The 23297-nt window shown below is 35.5% G+C and overlaps 1 protein-coding gene across 1 annotated transcript in view; it reads left to right on the forward strand.

Moving 5' to 3' along the window:
* ANO3 (anoctamin 3) overlaps nt 1-23297 on the forward strand; it is a 401618-nt gene that overhangs the window by 203322 nt on the left and 174999 nt on the right. The window contains exons 3-4 of the mRNA XM_035012465.1: nt 8812-9006; nt 10035-10106. Of these exons, the coding sequence (XP_034868356.1) occupies nt 8812-9006; nt 10035-10106 (267 nt within the window). The remainder of the gene's footprint in view (nt 1-8811; nt 9007-10034; nt 10107-23297) is intronic.

A 23297-nucleotide genomic window follows, 5' to 3' on the forward strand; every position in this document is an offset into this window, starting at 1 on the left:
TCTTCTTCTTCTTCTTCTTCTTCTTCTTCTTCTTCTTCTTCTTCTTCCTCTTCTTCTTTTACTGTTCTCAGCTTAGATGTAATGATTAAAGTACTTAGCATTGATTTTCTATAGATTGGCAATGTTTTCTTATTAACATCCACTTTACATAACAAGTGGTCTTGCTCTAATATTCTTGATATATATGATAAAATCATCCAAACTCTATTCTCCTTCTCTGCCCTAAGTAACATTTATTAAAGCAGGTTTTTGTTGTCTCTTAGACTGTATTTGAATTTGATATTTCTACTCAGTAGATATGTTCCAATAGTGCTGTGTAACTAGACCAAAAAAAATGCAAGTACAGTATTCCTGGGAATTTGTAAGTATTTCTTGTGTTAAGGCAGAGATTTAGCTGAAACCCAGGATAATTATTTTCAAATCTTAAAATAGATTCATGAGAAAGATATGCAGAGAAGACACAAACACATTCAGGTAAAACCAGTTGTTTTTATTTTTCCAACTAGGACCTTGGCCTCAAAATTCTACATAAAATTACTGGCTCTGCTAAACCAGGCTCTGCTTTAAGATATAAAATAGCAGCAGACCTAGTGGCCTCCTAGGTGTCTTTCTTCTTGGCCTATATCTGATTTGAAACTTAATGTTGCATCCTTTTAAAGCTTTCATAAACACAAGGAAATCATGAAGGAAAATGAAGGCATTCCTAAGGTGTAGTCTCAACTGGTTAAACCATTATCCAAAAGGTTAGCTGCATAAACCCTACCTATCCTGTTTTTGCTTCACTTTTACAAGTCCCAACACATGAGAGAGAGATAGACAAGGCCAAGAGAGACTGTACATGACACTACAGTATAATCTTTTCTGTCAGTGTACCCACTGGCTTTGCTCTCAACAACAAAAGTGTCCATTTCCTAGAACCCTACCCGGAACTCTTTACCTTGGAAGTGGAATTTAGAAAGGGAGAAGCTTCGTGGCCTTGGTGCCCATCAATAATATTTCTTCTTGCACATATGAAAGGTATGGTGCTACAGTAAGAGGAACATAGCATGGGGATCCCATGGACTTGAATTCAGTTCATAGATTTGGCAGTTATGGAACTGAATGTCTTTTTTTCTTTAATGTCTTTAATTAATCTTAGTTGTCTCGTCTTAAATGTGTATAATTAAAGCTCTTTTTCAGGATTATTTGAAAATTAAACATAACAACTGTCACATAGGAATGCAAGGCTGGTTTAACACTCAAAAATTCATCAATATAATTTGTCAAACTAACAGATTTGACAGGAAAACTACCTGATATATCAACAGACACAGAAAAAAATAACTCAACATCTATAATGTTAAAAACTTCAGCAACCTAGGAATAGAAAGAAACTTCCTCCATTTGATATAGGGCATTTATAAAACACTTAACATCTAACATTATGCTTAATCATGAAAGACTACTTTCCCTCTAAAATCGAGAATTAGGCAAGATTGTCTACTTTCACCACTCCTACTCAATATTTGCATTGGAAGTCCTAGAAAATAAAATGAGGATAGAAAAAGAAAAGGTATTCAATTGGAAAATAAGAAATTAAACTATTCTATTTGCAGACAAACATGCTTGTCTATGTGGAAAATTCCAAGGAATCTACAAAATTTTTCTATACATTAGCAATGCACAGTTAAAAACTGGAAAACTAAAATTAAAAAAAAAAAGATATTACCTTTTTAAAAAGCTCCAACAAAATGACATAGTTAGCTATAAGTCTAATAAAATATGTGCAAGATTTATATGGAGAAAACTATAAAAATATGAAATCAAAGAAAAAAAAACTTAAGAAATGATCATACTGGGTTCATGGACTGGAAAACTTGATATAGTTAAGATGTTAATTCTCCCCAAAGTGATATAGAGATTTAATTCAATCTCAATTGTAATATCACAACAATTATAGATAAGCCAATTATCAATTATAAATAAGCTGATTGTAAAGTGTATAAGGTAAGGTAAAAATAACTCTAATAGCCAAAGCAATTTAAAAAAAGATCAAAGTTGGAGGACTAGCACTGCCTGTTTTTAAGATATGCTATAAAGCTAGAGTAGTCAAGACAATGTGGTGTAGGTGAAAGGATAAACAAATCATCAAAAGAACAGAATAGAAAACCCAGAAAGCAACCTAATAAGTATGGACAATTAATTTTTGATAAAGTTACAAAGACAATTGAATGGAGAATGGACAGTCTTCTAAGGAATAGTTGACTACCAGACAGCCATATGCCAAAAATGATTGTTGTTTTATACCTCACACTGTATATAAAAAATTAACTTAAAATATATTATGGACCTACATGTCAAATATAAAAGTATAAAAGCCTACAATAAAATGTTCGTAACCTGGGGTTAGGCAATGATTTTTCAGATATAGCACCAAAAACAGGATTCATAAAAATTTACTTCATCGCAAATAAAAACTTTGCTCTGCAAAGGACACTATTAGGAAACAAAACAAAACAAAACAAAACAAAAAGGAACCACAGACTGAGATAAAATACTAGCACATCACATATCAAGTGAAGGATTTATATCCAGAATATATAAAAGACTCTCAAAACTTAATAATAAGACAAAAATGCAATGAAAAAAATGGGCAAAATATCTGAACAGACTTCACCAAAAAATATATATGGAAGACAAAAAGCACAGGTAGGGATGCTCAATAACATTAGTCATTAGGGAAATTCAAACTAAAACCACAATGAGTTATCACTACAAACCTATTAGAATGTTTAATAACAACCAAAATCCTGTTGATGATTATACAATGCAACAGGAACTCTCTCATACGCTGTTGGTGGTACAGCCACTTTTGAAAAAAATTGACAGTTTCTGAACTCATCATTTGACCCAGTAAGCACACTTCTATGCATTTATGAGAGCTCAAAACCTTCATATGAATGTTTATAGTAGCATTATTCATAATCACAAAAACTGAATACAACCCAAATGTCCTTCTACGGGTGAATAGATAATCAAATTGTAGGACATCCTCTCAATGAAGTTACTACTTAGTATTTAAAGGAACCAATTTTTGATACCTATAAAAATGGATGATTCTCACATGCATTCTGCTAAGTGAAAGAACCTAATCTTAGAAGTTATATAGTGTATGATTCTATTTATGTGGCTCTCTGGAAACAGCAAAAAATAGGGGTAAAAAGAACAGATCATATGATTTTTAAAAATTGAAAGTCAGATGATATTAAAACTTAAATTCTGATTTTCTGTAAAATCTATATTACTGAGAAGAGTAGGTTGTACATAATTGGTGGTTAATTATTAGCCAACATAATAATTAAACATAATAATAATAACAATAATATATACTTCCCTTATTATTTATCCCTTATCTTTTAAAATGGAAAACATAATACTAATAGCTAAAATTTTCTCATCCTAAACTCATTGAAAAAATATCCAGAATCAATACTACTTTTCTGTTTTCTTTTCTAGTATAAGCTACATTTTCCCATTCTTAAGCTTTTGAAATGTGCTTTCAATTATAAAAATATTAAACTATGTTCAAAAGAAGATGTGGGAATTGCCAACCTTTGGCACAGTATGGTGAAACCCATCAGTAAAAACAGCAGAAGCAGGTGGAAGCAGTGGGAAGTTCTGTAGTTACAAATGTTCATGGCAGGCTAAAAATATAGAACAGGTTGTGCCCTGATGCTGTGCTAGTTAGCCTAGTCATTCTTGTGTTTAGGTTCAGAGTCTACACATCAGTTGCTTCTAGTTGAGTTACTGGTTTCACCAATGACAGTGTGTGGTTGGAACAGATTGGATCAGATGTTTAGTCTTTCAAAATGCCATCATAGACCTGTGAGATGTAGTGGGAGTCTTCAGATCTTCCCCACTTCAAGGAGAGGGTATAATCCAGGTTTTCTTACTGGGTCTATTAAATTTGCTTCAATTACTGAGTTAGCCATCCCTATTCTACGAAGACTCTGATACAAGAGACATACTTGTCTTTGTTCCAAGTGAGAGTAAAACTGAAAAATGAGTGAAGAACAAACTATTGTAAAAGAACTTTCTGAGTAAACAAAGAAGTTACGTGTTTTATTGCAAAGGGCGTCAGATGGACCTGGTTTGTTTCAAGCTCCAGCACTTCCTACACGTGGTACTGGAGACAAGTTACTGACACCCTTTGCATCTCAGGATTTTCACATGTAAAGTGGGGATGAAAAGTCATAACAGGACCAGTATGAGAATTACTGATAACATATAGGATGCTCCTGGTACTTTGTAGGCAATCAGTAAATGGTGCTTTTATCACTAGCAATAACCTCTGCCAAAAAGGGCGCACTCTAGCAACAAATCAGAAATGTTCCTTTGAAGAAAACAAAGCTACACTGATTTTGGTAAGGAAGATAAGAAGAAAATTCTGTGTGCGTTTATGCTTTTTTCCCCCAATGCTTATTATTTAGATAAATATGCTTTGTTTATATCTACTATTATAGGAAGGTGTGCTTGGATTTTATAAAATCAAACGGTATCCTGAGACACCTCCCTTTCTTGGACCATCGATTCTAAAATATTTCTGAGAGAGGTATAAAGTTTTACTAAACCACAAAATTCATCTTGAGATTGTAACAAGAGTCAGACAACTACATTTTTTATGGACAAAACTTCTTAGGGACATAATGTAAAATCAATTAGGTCATAATATCATATTATTTTGCTACAAATCTTCCAAAAATTCTTCTAACAATTTACTTGGTAGAATTTTCAGAGTTCATTCTATAAAAATATATTTTTTTTCGCATGAGTCCTTAGGATGAGTTAGTTTTCTTGAAGAGAAATTTTACTGAAAGAGTAGATCTTTTGAAAAATCTGTATTTTGCACTAAGAAAATCAACCATTTGGGGGGCACCTCGATGGCTCAGTAGGTTGAGCATCAACTCTTGGTTTTAGCTCAGGTCGTGATCTCATGGGTCATGATATGGAGCCCCACATTGGGCTCTGTGCGGGGAGTGTGCTTGAGATTCTCTTCCTCTGCCCCTCCCCATACTCCCTCTCTCTCTTACTCTCTCTCTCAAATCAATCAATCTTTAAAAAGAAAGAAAATCAACCATTTTTTTTATTTACTCTCCAATTTCCTCTCTGAAATTTTATCCAATTAAAACTCTATATCAACTCAAAGCCAATTGAGTTTAAATGGTATCTAATGGCAACTTTTTCTCCTTTGGTGTCAGATTTCTAGAAGATATCTCATTTGTAATTCCACCTCTTGTACCTTTGTGTATATACAAGTGAAATTGTCATTTCATTAGATCCCTTTAAATATGTCAGCATTTAGGAAGTGCTCTTAGAACAATTGGAAGTAGTAATTGTTGCTTGAGAAAAATCTGTTCTAAATATAGGAAATGACACACTTTCTGCAGTTTATAGATTTACCCTTGAACTCATGAGCTGCATATGCTTACCAAAATTTACATGTTACTATGGTCTCTTTTCTAGTTATTAGCTTTAAAGGAAGAGTTATCAAGTATTATTTAAGGGTAACAGGTAAAGTCAACAAGGAAAGAAATGGAACTTTGGAACATTGAAGAAATAAATTCTGAATATACTGTGGGGGTAGCTGATGTTAATCATGCCATGCAAAGAACAGATACTGTTAGTTATACCAAGCAGAATGTGACGACTTTTAATGTGGAACTTTGAAAAGAAACTTTATACTCTTTAGAATGTTAGGACATCAGACTTTCTGCTTAAATTATATAGGTGTCCAGCAAAGATGATCTGTATAATAGCTTTGGAAGCATTCAGTAGTTCAGGAAATGAGAGAGCACTATGCTGAAGATGCATAGGAAGAAAATGCAGAGCTGTGGGAAGGACATTTGTTCATTGTCAAAATTTTTTCCCCAATTTTCTTTAAGTGTTGCATTTGACAAATATTTGAAGCAGTTATGTTTTGTATGGAGTGTTTTCTACCTTATATGCATAATCCTTTGAAGAAAATGTGTTGAACTGTAAGTAAAGACAGAGAAATAGGAATAGGAATATGCCAGAAAGAATCCACTAAGATAACCTTCATAGACAAGACTTCACTGGCATTGCCACCTGGATTAGGAGTTTCTCTTGTGGTTTTATAATGTGCTGTGTGTATTTCATCATGCTTTTTAGCATAAAATCTGTTTTTATGTTTCTCCTTCCCCTGTGAGTGAGCATTATGTTATACTCAACACTGAATCAAGGCCTGGCCCAGAGAAAGAACTCAAGAATTGTTTGAAATTATTACATAAATGATAAACTGATGAATAAAAATCAGTCAATCACTTCTTAAAGGAAGTCCCATTATATAGCAGTACCTGTATTTTCATAGCATTTCAGACAATTTGCATGTATATACTTATTTATTTTTGTTTGGTCAGTGTCTGAGTCTCAACTAAAATAGAAGTCCCTTGAGGCCAGGAATTACTGTCTACCTTACCTTACTCACCACGGTATCCGCAGAGTGCCTTCAGAGAGCACAGGCCTAGTTAATATCTGTTGAATGACTAGGTGAATACCAGAATGAATCAAATGACAGGAAACACTGACAGCATTGGTGAGCATAATTAAGTTAGTCTCACCCCATATTGGTTTATGAAATAGTATCTACCGATTCAGTAGTCCTCTTTCACCCAAAGAACGGTTGAAACTTTCACTCATGTTTGAATATTGTAAGGAAGGGAAATGTAGAAGTAGCTCCTTTTTGAAGCTACATGCTGGGGTCAGGGGATTAAGGTGAATAGTATTATTATAAAGTTCCCATTAAGGCCATTTCTCTGGGACCAAGGGGCATTTCTCTCTCAGTCAACATCTTTGTCATCAACTCTCACTGTCTTCTCTCTATGCAACTTCCCTCTCCCCCACTCCACCCCCCAAATATTTATGCCTTTACTCCTATGTTCTGCTAGAGTAAAAGGCTCTTCTCCACCAGGGCCCAGAAACAGAAAGCTGACCATTTAATAACCTACATTGGTGTTTCTTAAAAGAATGTATCAGATCACATTACAAAAGATTAATAGGTATAGAAACTTACTAGGACACATTTGCCCTGTGTTATTTCTTGGATGTAGTGTAGAAAACACTAGTTGGTCTTTAAGGGGAATTGTCTGGTATTTTTGTAGGATTTCAGTCTACTTTCTATGGACCTTGGGGAATTCCTCTTCAAGAAAGTATTTTCTTTTCTTGTCATTACCAGGTCCCAGAAAGCTAAGAGACTGAGTGTTATGCTTCCAGTCAATTCATAGTTCTTCCCTGCATCCCTTTCTATTTTACATTCTATTTACACACTGAGACTTAATATGAAAATAAATACATAGTTTTATAAAACCAAAGTATAAAAGCCCCACTCCTACGTTTATCTGAATTCCATCTTTTCAACCATGTCTTAGTTCTGTAGAACCTCTTTCAAAAATTGCTTTGTTATGTCTTTTTCAGGATTCCCATTTGTCCCAATGGGCAGTACACATTGGTACCTCTGCTTGTCTTTACTTAAATCCATTTATTTGAAGAGCTATTTAGAAACTTTGAGTTGATTTATGAACTGACTATAAAATTGAGTAGCTAAAAAATTACTGACCTGAGCAATTTGGGTGGAATTTAGTTAAATTTGTTTATATTCTAAATATAATAATTACTGAAAATGTACCTTTTCTCTGTCTTTACCCTTTGCCCACACCTATTATGACCAAGGTTCTACTCTGTCTCAAAATTGAAATTAAGATGAAGTAACTGCAAGGCAAAAGCTTCCTTAATTGAATGTTCTGTGTACTAATGCATTTGCACTATCCCTTTCACTTTTCAATCACTCCCTTAGAAATTTACATTAATACAGAGAATCAGCATGTGGGCAGGTGAATAGAGAGGCTGGTGGAAACAGATGTGCCTAGAGCTATGCTCTTTCTGTGTTTTAGTCTCTACTGGTATGGACTTTGCTAAATGTTCTTTACATTTCAATGTCTGTGAGTTTGGGGGTGAATAGATGGTGTTCAGGAGTTTCAAACTAATTTATAGATGCACCCTGATGTGGTGGTTTTAGCTTGAAATATAAACCCTTTACTGCTTATTTATCTGTGTGACATAAGTCATACTACTTTTCCTCTCTAAGTCTCAGTTCCTCACAGCTAATAGAAATAACAATACCTGCTCTATAAGATTGTTGGAAAATCAAGTGTAGTATGTGTGTGTTTAAGGGAGAATAGAGTACAAAGGAAGGCTCCATTTAGTAAACAGTAATTTGAATGTTTATGTATTAAGTTTCATTTATTTTGCCACCTGGAAAACTAAATGGTTAGATTTATCCAAAGACAATTCAAATGATTGTCCTCATAACTTCCTAAATGAACTTAGCCACTTGTTTTTGTTTTTTTTGTTTTTTTTACAGAAGCTTTTAAAAATGATGAAAGCACAGGAAAAAAGTTGGCAGGATAAGTTAAATAGGAAAAAATGCAAAAGTTGTATTTTTATCACAAGAAGGTGTTCAATTTTATATCTTACCATGATGTGAATCTTGAATCTTTATATTAAACATTTTTCCTTTGGAAAAAAAAAAATGATGGAAGGTCAACTCGAAGAAAAGCTGTTTATTCCTCTGGACTATTTGACAAAATTCTCACTTTTCCTTACAAAATATAAACAAAACTAACTCAATTAGTTCTAGTCCCTAGGTGCTGCTTTTCAAGAGTACTTTCCTGAAACAGCCATCACAAGAATTAAAATTATTTGTTGACTTTTGTTGATTATTTATTACTTCTAAAACTCACCATTTTGAATTTGCAGGTATGAATGTAAGCAAGAGTGAGATAACAAAGGAAACTTCGTTGAAACCATCCCGGAGATCCCTGCCTTGCCTTGCCCAGAGCTATGCCTACTCAAAGAGCTTGAGCCAATCTACCTCACTCTTTCAGTCCACCGAGGGTGAGTCTCAGGCTCCCACTTCTGTAACCTTAATCTCCGCGGACAAAACAGAGCCAGGTGAGCAGCTATTCCGGTTTTTTTTTCCCCAACTTGCAAAGAGTAAGTGTTTTTGAACCATTCCTTCCTTCCTTCCTTCATCCATTTTACTAGTATTTATAGAGCTCATTAGCAGGAAGGCTGGCATAGAAAGAAGAGCAGTACACCAGTCAGACAGAAGGCCATTTGTTGGTGAGGCGTGTTTTCACTTCTTTCTTGCCTTGAAAGAACCCAATCTTATGGGAACCTAGACCTAGTATTTTCTGTTTGCAGGAGAAGACAGACTAGCTACCTGAATTTCTGGTGAGAACCTATAACCAGTAACTGAGGAGAGTATGTCAGCAACACTAAACTCAGTTTCTTAAAAAGAAAGACCAAAGACTTTAAGTAATATTCAGTAAGCAGTGAAGATTTGATTGCACAAAGATGTGGTTGGACAAGTGTTAGCAATCAGATGTTGGCACTGAAGCCTTAGACAACAGAAGGGCTGAAATAGGGGCAAGTGCCAGCTGGATGCCACACTTACACTTGGTGGCTGCCCTGGGCACCTCTCTACACACATCTGCCCATCTGAGACACCATTATGCTTTTAGACAATTCCTTTTCACAAAAGCCAAGAGTCAAAATACAACCTGGCCCCCTGTCATTCAGTGGATGAGGTGTGTTTCTCTTCTTCCATCCCTCTCTAAGTTGCTTTTTTGTCTTATGAGAATGTATTCCTTTATGATTCCTTGGGGTTCTTTCTTCCTCTGGATAACTTGAAAATACCAACATTCTCTTTTCAGTAATACTGTGAAGTCACTACCAATTATAAATAATAGCTTACATCCATGTCCAATAAGAAAAGTGGCTAATTATTCAAGAGGATGAAGGTATTAAAATATAATAGAGATGTATCTTGCCCTTACTGAGTGAAATTTTAGATAACTAATTTCAACTCATTAACTTAAAAATTTTCTTTATGTTTGGCCATCAGTCACGATGGTCATTTTTCTAAATGTTAATGTTTTTATTTCCAAAAACTATGAACGTCTTTTTTTTTTCCCCAGTTAACGCTGAGGAGGATAAAAAAGACTCTCTGCTCAAATGTTCTTTTGCTGACCTCAGTGACTTTTGCTTGGGTAAGTTAATTTCTAGTATCTCCTTATTCCTTTACCCCCTCTCCAAAGGTAAGCTGTCTTCTTCAAATCTAGAATATTACTTTTTAAGAAAAAAATACATGTTTGGTCTTTAATATTTGATGGGTGAATATAATATGCTCAGCTTAAATGATTAAGGTATTTCATGTACAGTTTGAAATTCAAGTAATATAAGAAGATTTGTAATGAACAACAATCTCATAACCAAAAGTTTTTAACACTTTCTGCTGTTAAGCTTTTGGAAATATCTTTCAGTTCCCTATGAGTAAGCACATTAATACTGCTATTTCTAGATTTATTAAATTTCAGCAGTATCTATTGATACCCTGTGGTGTTAGATGAAGATTTAGCCTATTTGCATAACCCTTCAATTTTTCATAGTTATATTGCCATTTAAAATTTTAAGCCTCTCTGCCAATTAAATCTGTAGCTTTAAATAGCATGTTTACACCTTTATATCACATTCTATCATATTTTAACAGTATCTCTTGATTCTCCACTTGGCAAATGTAGTACTTCTATGAAAATAATGCTTTTGGAAGTTATAGGATCAGTTCCTCTTCTACAGTTCCAAGCTGTTATGATCTCTGTGCCACTCTTGAATAGTTCTGAGTCAAGGTCAAATTGATTCCTCTTTCCAACCCTCCATCAATTACTCAAAATTATGCCACACTAAACTTACTTCCATGTTTATACCACAAACTTTTGTTAGTTTTATTTTCCTAGATTACCTGTATTTTTTTTCCTTGGGAGGAGAAAATATCTCACCTTCTAAATATTCCCATATGTTCCAGATTCTAATTTTTAGATCCTTTACCTCATTCTTCTTCTTTAAGAAATTCTTGGTGTTCACTGACTTTTCATTAGATTACTGGATTAATTCCAGTTTCTACTGTCCCACAGATTCCTCTTTCTTAGTTTTCAACCTCATTTTTTTTTTTTTTAGTATATCCTTAAGCACCTACCTCTGAAGACTCATGTGATATGCAAACTTGCTAAGTTATTGTATGTTTGAGATGACTTCGGTTCACTTTTACATTTCATTGTATCTGCTTGGTTATAAAGTCCTAAGTTAAAAATCATTTTCCTTGAAATCTGGAGACTGGATTCACTGTTATCTAGCATCCATTGTTACTGCTAAAATAGCCCAATTGCTGTCTGATTCTTATTCCTTTGTCAATGATTTTTTTTTTCTTCTCTCTGTGCATTTTTATTATCTTTATTTTTTGTGTTACAGACTTATACAGCATTATGTTTAGGTGTATGTGCATGCCTGTGTGTGCATTTTCTTTCATCTCATGGTTTTGATTTCGGCCTCAGTTCTGGAAGATTTCCTGTGCTTTTCTTCCAAATGACTTTTCATTTCTGTGTGTGTGTGTGTGTGTGTGTTGGAGGGATGGTGAGATCATATATGTATATTTGATTTCCGAGAGTCTTTTTTGTTTTCAGAATGTAACTTTTTCAGAGCATCCTGTTGTATTTCATGAACATAACATCTCTAATCTCTCTAATTACACTTGTGAATGTCTTAAGTTTTCCCTTGCTTTTTAAGTTTTAGTCTATTGTTCCAGTGACCCATTTTCCTGCCTGCTTCAATTAGTCATTCTCTTTTAGGCTATAGAATTTCCAACAATTTCTGGTGATCTTTGGTCATCTGTTTACATTGAAGAATAAAACAACAGGAAGGCTGACTTAGAGTTCTGGGTGCAGGGCGCCTGGGTGACTCAGTTGGTTAAGCGACTGCCTTCGGCTCAGGTCATGATCCTGGAGTCCCTGGATCGAGTCCCGCATCGGGCTTCCTGCTCAGCCGGGAGTCTGCTTCTCCCTCTGACCCTCCCCCCTCTCATGCTCTCTCTCTCTATCTCATTCTCTCTCTCAAATAAATAAAAAATCTTAAAAAAAAAAAAAAAAGAGTTCTGGGTGCATGGAGAAGTCTCAGGAAAGATTTCACTACAGAGTGAATGGCTAAGGAGCCAGTACTCAGGTGACCTACCCAATGTCAAATGGAAGACTATACTCCAGAGTGCTGATTCCCACATTACTGCTTTTGTACTTTGAATGTCTTTAGAGAAAAAGTTTGTGTTTGCATGTTTTATTGTCAGACCTTCAGTTTTCTTCTCTCTCACTCCTGTCTTTGTCTATCTGCCATTTTTGAGTCTGGCCATCTCTAGGATGATTCACTGTCTTCCTGCCCTGCACAAAATCTAAGCTAAACTACTCTGTCAGTTAACACTCTTACATCAGAATTTTGCCTTCTAGAAAACTACCCTAGGTCTATACCTTTTGAAAGTTATTTATTATCATGTTAATGAAGTCTTCAGAGCCAGGAACAACAAATGTACTTGAAAGTTCATTCAGCCATCTTGAACTTTGTTTCTTTATTCTACCAAAAGTTGATGATACACAGCTCTTCAACGAGATACATAGGATGAAACCTGTAGAACACTTATTTTAGAGACTTCAGTATACAATTTTACATCTAAAAATCTATTGCAAAAAAAAATAATATCAGAAATGAAAAATATTTTTCCTCACAGCTTTGTTGACTTAGGAATGTAAGAAAATTGAATATTCTAGTAATTGTACTATTGAACATTTTGTGGCATATTGCTGGGTGGGGAAAAATAGCTTAAATATAAATGTAGACCTCCCTTCATTTTAGTTAAAAATGTATTGGAAAAGCGGTAGAAAGAAATATACCAATATGTTAGCTAAGAGTGTGTATCTTCATGTGGTATGATTATTTGTGGTTTCTTCTTGTTGTCTGTATTTTCTTTTTTTCTCTCTAAACAACATATACAAATATTATATAATAAGAATATGTAAAGAAAAACTTTACATCAGAATTTTTTGTAAGTAGGGAAAATTGCTCATATTTCAGTCCAAATAGCACACAATTCTATGGAGAGTTTTCAAAACTGAAACTTGAAACTGGTTGATAATCACCCAGTATTTGGAATAACAATAATATTGAAAGATTCTATCCTGACCCTCAGTTAGTAGTCAGTATAATTTTTATTTATTTTCCTATAAGCAGAGATAAGTTTATTTAACCTTCCCTTTTGCCTTTTGCTATTATCACGCAAGATTTCCTTCATTTGAGTGAGATTTGCATTCAGATCTGTAGCTTGCCAGACTTGTGCACGAGCAATGCCTTTGAACTGGGGCTTTTCTTTTTCATAAACTGAGTAGAAAAAAAATAAAGCCAGAATTTATCAAAAGTAATATTAATCTATTACAACACTTATTTTACAACTTCAGAGGAATTTATTTATAACCTTCAGAGGGTTAGCCCTGAGTTTTTATCAGTGAACATATTGGTGGCCTGGCCGCATTGCCTACATCAGTGATTCTCAACTCTGGCTACATATTCAAGTCACCTGGGAGCTTTTAAATCTCTCTGAGTCCCAGCTCCCGAGAATCAATTTTACTTGGTCTGAGGAAGAAATCAGGATGCATACTTTTAACTGTACCCCAGGTAAATATTAAATGTAACTAGAATTAAGAATTGCTAACCTAGGGGTGCCTGGGTGCCTCAGTTGCTTAAGCATCTGCCTTCAGCTCAGGTCACGATCCCAGGGCCCTGGGATTGAACCCCACATCGGGCTCCCTGCTCAGCGGGGAGCCTGTTTCTCCCTCTGCCTGCAGCTCCTCCTGCTTGTGCTCTCTCTCTCTCTCTTTCTGACAAATAAATAGATAAAATCTTAGGGGAAAAAAAGAATTTCTAGCCTAAAACATGTATCTTGATTTCTCTCTGAAGACATTGTTAAGGTACTTTTTCATAATTTCAGTGAGCTGTGTTATTTATCATAGCACTCTGAATTACTGCAAATTAGTCATGTTTCTTATAATACTTCGTGTGTGTGACAGAAAGACAGTGCTGGCTTATTAAGTTTCCTAATTAAAGGAAGACAGCCACCAGCAGGTTCATTTCATATACAACATCAATATCAAAGAGAACATTTCATCAGAACAAATACACTCAATCAGAGTACAAAGGTCTTTCCCATAGTAATTAATTCTGAAAGAGGTTACTGTTGTTATTTTCTGATAAGACAAAACAAGAACAAAAACCTTGTCCACAATCTCCATACAGGTGATATAGTTTGCAAAGCACCTTTCACTAATAATTCTCCCAAATTAATACTAGTTAATAGCCTAATAACTCTAGTCATGCAAGTGTTTCCATTCAATTCTATGCATCTTATTTTTGATAGTAAAATAATCATGATAGTGCCATCACAAATCTTAACATTTTTTCTAAATGCTTCATGTAATTGGATGTCCTAACTCCATGAATGTTTCTCTCTTCATCATTCCAGTGTGTCCCAGTCATCTGACGCACTTGACCTGTGTTCCTATCTCTCCGGACATTGAACGTCATAGTCAATATTTTAGGACATTCCGGCATTCCAGTCTACCATTCATTCAATTTAGGGAACCGTCACAGCTTCTGAAGGGGTAAACATGCACACATGAGGTATTTGCCTTTACAGTGAAGGTGAGAATGCAGCTCTGGCTGACTGTAGATCACCAAATGTTCCAGGAATCTATCCTGGTCTAACACCTGGCTGGAAAGTACTCCTTTAGAATCAGCCGCATATCTAAAATGTATATGATTTTATCGTCTTTGAGAAGATAGCAAGCAAAACGATGCCAAATATACCAAGAGTGTAATTAAATAAAGCACGAGAGTTTTAGCAATACATGCTCTCTTTTAAATTCAGTGAAGTTACATTTTCTAATTTGGCTTTTAGAGTGCAGACTGCCAGCTTCTAGCATTGGATTGGTTAACACATGAGTGTTTCCAAGTACCAACAGGCTCTAATACAATTTTTGGAACCTGACAGGTACATCTAATTAATGGCTTTTTTTGTTTTTTCAAGAGAAAGAGTGCACACGCATGAGTGTCGGGGGAGGGGCAGCGGGAGAGGGCGGGAGAGAATCTTAAGCACACTCCACACTTCGTACGGAGCCCAGTGTGGGGCTTGGTCTCACGACCCTGAAATCATGACCTGATCCAAAATCATGCATCAGATGCTCAACCAACTGGGCCACCCAGGATCCCTCCTGCCTTTTTTTTTTTTTTTTTTTTTTTACAGTGTACTACTTTGAACTGCCCCATAGGAACATCAATGCTGTGGCAGAGTTAACTGCCTGTAGTCAGTGTTTCATTGAGGATGAGTATACCTCATCAAAATGATAGCTATGGAGGAAGGAACATTCATGATTCTGTTGATTCAGAGCTGGACATTTCCACTAAGATTGCCTAACAGGATTTGTAGTATATTATGGATGAAATGCTGTTTTCCCAGCCAGACATTGGTCAAATTATCATTCTTGTATCTACTAGCTGTGTGACTGTGGCATATTATTAACCACTCTGAACCTCAGTAATCTCATTTATTAATTGGAATTAATGATCCATACTTTGCAAGACTATTGAATTAAATGAAAAGGCATAACTCCATCACACTCCTAGCACATCATAGAGATTCAACAAATATTTGCTCATTGCCTTATTCACTCACTCATTAAGCTTATCTTTTACCCCAAATTTTGTTAGGCTCAGAGACATCTTCACTAACCAGCTGTTTCTATTATCATGAAAATGTGATTTTTATGGCAGAGTGGAATAACAATAATTTACCAAACACTTACTACACAACTCTCTGCCTGCCTTACCTCACTTAATTCTCATAACAATTCTTTGGGTTAGGTACTATTATTAGCCTCTTTTTATACCTGAGGAACCTGGTATAGCCAAGAGATAAAATAATTTGCCAAATACCATATGTCTCTCTAAGGGAGAATTGAGATTCTAACCCAGGAAGCCTTAATCCTTGATCTTCTCCCTTAATCATCACAGCAGAAATATAGTCCATGGAGGTGAAAGGTGATTAGTGATGTCCATAGAATACTGGCTCTGCAATGCTAGTAAGTATGAGGCTGCAAGCAGCGAAAGATGGGGGTAACATTGCATGGTAAAATATATTTGGGAGATGATTGATTGAAGAAGGCTAATCAGGTTGGGAGATTTAGAATTTCGTTGTTTGGTTTTCTTCCTTCATTCTTTATATTGCCATCTGTGAGCCTTTAATTCTTTTCTTTTTTTTTAAGATTTATTTATTTATTTTAGAGAGAGAGTGTGAGGGGGAGGAGCGGAGGGAGAGGGAGAAATCCTCAACAAGACTGCCCACTGAGTGGGGAACCCGACACGGGCCTGGTTCCCACAACCTTGAGATCATGACCTGAGCCGAAATCAAGAGTCAGACACTCAACTGACTGAGCTACCCAGGTGCCCCTAATTCTACTTTTCATAGAACAGCTCACAGAGCCAGAGCACCATTCTACCTTGTGCCCTCAGCCACACAGACAGACACAGTCACACACACACACACACACACACACACACACACACACAGTTATTCTGGAAAGTGCCCATCCATGTAACAATGAATTTGAAATCCTGATGTGACGATACTCTTGTCTCTCGGTCCTGAAAGCCCTGCTATTATCACTCACCCTCTCTCTTGCTAGTATTCTGTAAAATGACAGGGACAGAAAAATCCATATTAACAAGTAACTGATGGTTGAGTCTGCCCACGTTCATGCTGCAGTAAAATCAGGTAACTTTGAAGTGAAATAATCAGGGCTTATTAAAACCAACATAATTTGAGTCCAACCAACTAAAATATACATCTATCTAATCTTGTGAAATCAACATTTCCTTAATGCTATGAAGCAAGTCCCTTAAGAAGTGATTTATATTAGAGTGGTAAGATAATTTGTTTTCTGTGAGCTTAATAGTTCAGCTTGCTGGAGTATTCATTTTATTTCTTAAAACAGTTATGGTCAAATGAGTACATGGTGATTTTGCTTTCATTCTGTCATATTCAATAATCTCCAATAATTTCTGATACTTTTTTCAAATAACGTTTCATGTTAAGGTGACATAAAAAAGAACTTCATAGTAATGTTACCAACCTATTTCAGGCATAAGGGAATTACACTGAAAGAACAGATTGTTTTCCAGTTGTGACAGCCTTACAGTCACTGTACATCTTTTCAACTGTAAGTCGTCTTGGCTCAATTTTCCGGCTGTATTCAGGATCTGACACTGCTCAGTCGTTGCTGGTGCAAGTGTTGTATCACTCCTGGTCCAGTGTGCCCATCTCTGGGGAGATCAGCATCATGACTTCCTAATTGTCTCTGCTCCGATGCTTGCCTCTTTATGGTCTGTTTTCCATACGGCAGTTACAGGAAGCTTTCATAAAAGGAAAATTAAATATCATCATTTCTCTACTCCAACCCCTCCCGGTTTCCCACTACATGTAAAATTGTAAACTCCCTACTGGAGCCCTCAGAGGCCTTACGAGATCTGGGCCTGCTCCCGCTCCAGAGCATTTGCTAATTCTTCCTTTGACTCACAGAGCTGTAGCCACTCCAGCCCTCTTTTGCTCTTTGTTCATAACAAGTTTGCTCTTATCCCAAGGCCCGGCACTGAGAGAAACCAGATTCATACAAGCTTCACTTTGTGTCTCCTAATCTTGACTTAAGAGGTATTACTGGAAATTATAAGATTTATTTTTTCCCTCTTTCCATTTCCAGAGGACAGAGACTTGCTTGGTCTTGTTGGTGCTTACAGGCCAGAATCAAGAGCAGTACCCAGCATATAGTAGGTGCTCAAAGAGTATTTTTAGGATCACTGAAAGGATAGATGAACGGATGAATGGATATTGACACACATCTTTGGGGAATCTGCTCTCCATTACTCCTTTGCTTTCCATGATGTCAATCATCACTGTGATTTTTCCCACCTGTTAAGAATCAGTGCTGTTATTTTTCTCACTGAAGATCCAATCCAATTATGTTCCTCTTTTTCATGTAAGTTGTACTGACAAACATTTTATAGAGCATTTAAAGACCTAATAGCTATGGCTCTTCTTAAGAAGTAGGAGAATGCCTTTCTAACATTATTCCTATGGGAAGCCCTCCAGAATACCCATTTAGATGCTTCCTACCTTCTATTATTATAGCACTTTGGTTATAATACCATCATACTCAGTTCACTAGATGATAATAATTGCTATTTATATCTATCTTTTTCATATTACCTAGTACATACTCTCTACTCAATGATGGATGGATAATTGACAATTGGGTCAATGTATGGAATGACGGATGTGGAGAGAATAAACACTGGCACACTGACACAGTGGAAAGCATTGATCTTCAAGATTTGCTTAGTTGTGGGGTTGACTGAATACAGCTCTGTCAGTACCCTCACTGTGACTGGCTAGTGTCAGGACTTTAGAACAATGCTAGGGTTGGGAGAAGTAGGCAGTAAAGGAACTGCAAAGAATTATTAAGTCTGGATCTTCATTATTACCATGTTCTAACCACTGAATAAACCATATATGGACCATTAGGTTTATTCTTCATAGGAAACTTCAGTGGAATATTAATTTTTAAAATCATGGAATTTATTAGCAGTCAGATCAGGTACTAACTCTATCACTCAGTAGAAAGGTACACCATCTGTGCCTCAGGTTCCTGATTTATGAAATGGAGATATCAATATTATGGTTTGATTTTTTTCTTATAATGTAAATAAGGATTGTTTGAATTAAGAGTTTTTGTGAGAAGCAAATAAGACAATATATGTTGGAAATATTATATTCATATTAATTAATGTTAATTAATATGAAAAAATTAATTTGGGTTTGCTGAAATTATCATTAGTTCCATTTTCACTATATCAGGCTCCCTGCTTCAACATATTAAGTGATTTTTTTTTAGCTTTGAGAGTCTTATTTTTTTCTTTACATATAATAACTTTATTGAGATATAATTCACCTACCATACAATTCACTCATTTTAAATGTACAGCTCAGTGATTTTTAGTATATATAAATTATAAAGAATAAAAATAACCTTAGGCCATTACTATTATTATTTTAATCTTCAGCCCCAACTACTGGGGCAATCCTGGAACACACTATCTATCATTAGTGATGTATGGGAATGTTGTACCACTGGAAGTCAGTAGAGGCCAGCTAATAAGATCACTCACACACTGCCTAACAGTTATCTCATCCATTTCTACTTATATTACAATGTAGCAAAGTAATGAAATGGCATTAAAATAAAGAAGAGTTGAGCTGAAATAATTTGTCTATTAAAATTCCACTCTGAGAGATGCTCTAAGATTTATGCTACAATCATAGGAGCCAGCTATCTTGATTGGTCCCCTTGAGTTTTGAGCTGATGTTGGTTTGCAAACAAAATTTGCAAAAGTTAATGGATTCCCACTTGACTCAACAAAAGTTTTCATCATAAATTATATTACTGATGATTGGAAAAGGGATTTGTAAATTAAATTTTTAAATTGTTCATTGGCATACTCATGTTAATTACATTGTTTCCTGTCCACCTAGGCTTTGAAGTAGAAAATATGACCTTTTTGTAAGCCCAAATTACATAATTGGTTTTGTAGATTCCTAATTACTAGAGTTGTGAATTTAAAGAAAGATTAAAGAAAAAGAATGTATATTTCTTCAATGCCTTATATGTACAAATCACATAGATTATTTCATTTAATCCTTGAAACAGGATTTTATTATTCCAGATTTTCAGATTGAGAAACCATAACTAACCTCTGCCTTTAAGCTAATAAATGACATAACCAGGATTAATTGGTGTTTGCTGAAATCATCATCTTTTCACTACATTGGCTCCCTGCTTCAACATATTAAATGATGTTTTTAAGCTTTGAGAATCATGTTTTTTTAAAATATAGCTATAGCAGCTTTATCGAGATATAATTCATATACCATACAATTCACCCATTTTAAGTGTACAATTTAAGTGGTTTTTTTTATATTTGTAGAGGTGTACATCCATCACCATAATCAATTTTAGAATATTTTCATCCCCTCAAAAGGAGAGACCATACCTATTAGCAGTCATCTGTTCTTCTTACCCCAGCCCACCAAGCTTCAGGTAACCACTCATTTACTTTCTCTCTCTATAGATTATTCTGGACAATTTATACAAACGGAATTACACAATATTTGGTCTTTTGTGACTAGCATTTTTCACTTAGCATAATGTTTCCAGGGTGCATTCATGTTTTAGCATTGATCAAATACTGTTCCATTGTATGGATAAGCCATGTTTTATTTATCCATTCATCAGTTGATGGACATTTGGACTGTTTTTACTTTTTGGCTATTACAAATAATGCTGCTATGAGCATTGGTGTACAATTTTTTTGTGTATTGATATTTTCATTTCTCTTGAGTATATACCTAGGAGTAGCATGGAGAATCATATGGTAGCTATGTTAAAACTTTTGAAAAACTGCCAGATTGGTTTCCACAGCAACTGCACCAGTTTTCATTCCCATCCAAGTGTTTGAGGGCTCGATGTCTCCACATGCTCACCAACAGTAGTCATCGTCCATCTTTTTTATTACAGTTATCCCAGTGACTGTGAAGTGGTCTCATTGTGGGTTTGATTTACATGTCCCTGATAAATAATGATTTTGAGCATCTTTTCATGTAAACACATGAAAAGCCAACAGCAGTTGGCTACTGTTTATCTTTTTTAGAGAAATGTCTATTCAGATCTTTTACCCATTTTTAAACTGGGTTGTTTGCCTTTTTATTATTGAGTTGTAAGTGTTGTATGTACATATAGATATATAGATATATAGATGCTCTTTCTGTTTCTTACATGGATGCAAGCACAAATATATGCATGTAAAACATGTTTATTTGTATAGATATACATGTATACATATGCCCATGTGTATACATACATACATTTGATATATCTATGCTATAACTTAATGTCAAGTGCTGATACATATATTACGTGCATGTTTTGTGTGAATGTGTATGTGTTATTCTATGTCAGGTGCTAATAAAAGTAATAAAGCCTTATAAGGAGACAGAGAACTCTGGTAGATTCTATTTTAGAAATGGTGGTGAAGGAAAGATTCTCTGATGCAGTGACATGAGAAGAACCCTGGCTGCAATGGGGATTGAGCATTCCTGGCAGAGAAAGGAACAAGTGCAAAGGCTCTGTGGTGAGAGCATACTTAACATAAAGGAAGCCAGTTCAGCTGGATTGGAAGGAGTGAGGCTAAGGTTAGAGGAGAGGGACGAGAAGTGGTAGTAAGGGGCCAGATTATGCTTACCCAGTGTGCTACACTGTAGATACGACTTTTACTTGGAGCTACAAAAATATTGGAAGGTTTTAAGTAGAAGTTTCATGTAATTTAATTTTCAAAAGGGCCACTCTGCCTGTTGCTGTGGTAGGGGTAAAAGATAGAAACAACAAGATTGGCTAGGAGACTTACAGATTTCTGCCAAGAGGTAGTGGTGGCTTGGATTTAGAAACTATAGCTTTGATAAATGATCAGCTTCTAGATGTAATTTGAAGGTAGTTCAGACAGGAGTGATGGGTATTTAAATCCTTGTAGCCATTCAACAAACCTTTACTGAATGACAAAGACAGGTTAGACCTTTTTCTGGATGGTAGGGACAAAGCAGTGAACAAAAAAGACAACAAAAATGAACAAAGCAGAAAACTGGCCCACAAATACCTTAGTAAGGGAAATAGACAATAAATGAAGATAAATAAAAATAACATCTTGCATGTTAGAAACTGGTATGTGCTAAAGAGTAAAGCAAAGCAGAAAAATGGTATTTTATGCTCAGTCAACAGAATTTAATTAAGGATCAGATACAAGGTAAAAGAGAAAATGAGGAGTTGGGATGTTGGCCTCTGTAGCTAGAGGAATGGAGTTGCTATTTATTAAAGTGGTAATTGTTTCTGTATTTTATTATCCATGGGCTTGGGGAAACATTCTTGTGAACATAGTTTTTTTTTTTTTTTTTTCTTTTAAATGACTTTAGGATCCCTCTCCAGTTGTGCCTTAACACATATTGACACACTTTGTTCCAAAAATTTTACTAATTTATATTGGTACGGAAAGCAAATGACTATTATCAGTTTCCCTAGTGTCTTGTCAGCAATGGATATTTTTATTTAAAATGAAAGATGCAAAAGAATATTTATGTCTAGCATAAAATAGGACCTTTTTTATTTTAAATTCTTGGTCATGACGAATATTAAACCACATAAAAATAAGTAAGTTTCTACTAAATTTATCTCACCCTTATTTCTTGTTTGTTAACAATTTTTATCTTTTATCTGTTGGGATACTAATATTTATCTCCATAACCGTCAACTTAAGGAGGATAGAAAGCTATGTTTATAATTGGAGACTCCACCCTTTTTCATTCAACAAATATGTTACAATTTTTATGTAACCCACTTATTTTTTTTTAACTTGTGTATATTTTATGGTTTCAAAATTTCCTAAATCATCATCTTTCCAACGCTGCAAGAGGCAGTATTACATAGCGGCTAGGAATGTAAGGTTTAGGGCCAGATTTCCTGGGCTCTCCTGCCACACACCAAATGTGAGACCCTAGGTAACTGCCTACATTTCCTCACTGGTAATGAAGGCTAGTAACAATACTTTTAAAGGATTTAATCAAATGTTATGTGAAAATAATATGGCAGCCTTCCCAGTGCTCAGACTAAAAACTTTGGAGTTATTGTTGACTTCTCTCTTTTAAATGCCATATCCAATAGAATTTTGTTAGTTTTCCTTTAAAAAAAAAATACATCCTCGGTTTGACCATTTCTTAGTCGTGATACCACCCTGACCCGAAGCACATCCTCTCTACCTGATTATTGCAATAACTCCTACCTGGTTTCTTTGCCTCTGACCTTGGCCCCTTCAGCCTATTCTCATGTCAGCAGCTATAGAGTGATTTTGTTAAAATCTGCTCAAATTCATTCTGCTCAAATTCATCCAGTTGCACTCTTCAACTCAGAATGAAAACTAAAATCATTCTGAAGGGCCCAAGCCCTCCCTGATATGCTCCTACTTCCTCCATTACCACTTTAACATGATACCCTGCCACCTTCATTCTTGTTCATTCCTCACCAGTCACACTAATCTGGTTGTTTGTGAACAGACAAGAAAGGCATGCTCCCACCTCAGGGCCTTTGCACTTGCTGTACCCTTTGCCTATGATGCTCTTCCTACAGAGGTTCACTTACCATTTTGGCATCTTTGCTCCAGGTTAA

Source organism: Mirounga leonina, unplaced genomic scaffold (assembly GCF_011800145.1).
Source record: "Mirounga leonina isolate KUSES-001 unplaced genomic scaffold, KU_Mleo_1.0 Mir_166, whole genome shotgun sequence".
Lineage (NCBI taxonomy): Eukaryota > Metazoa > Chordata > Mammalia > Carnivora > Phocidae > Mirounga > Mirounga leonina.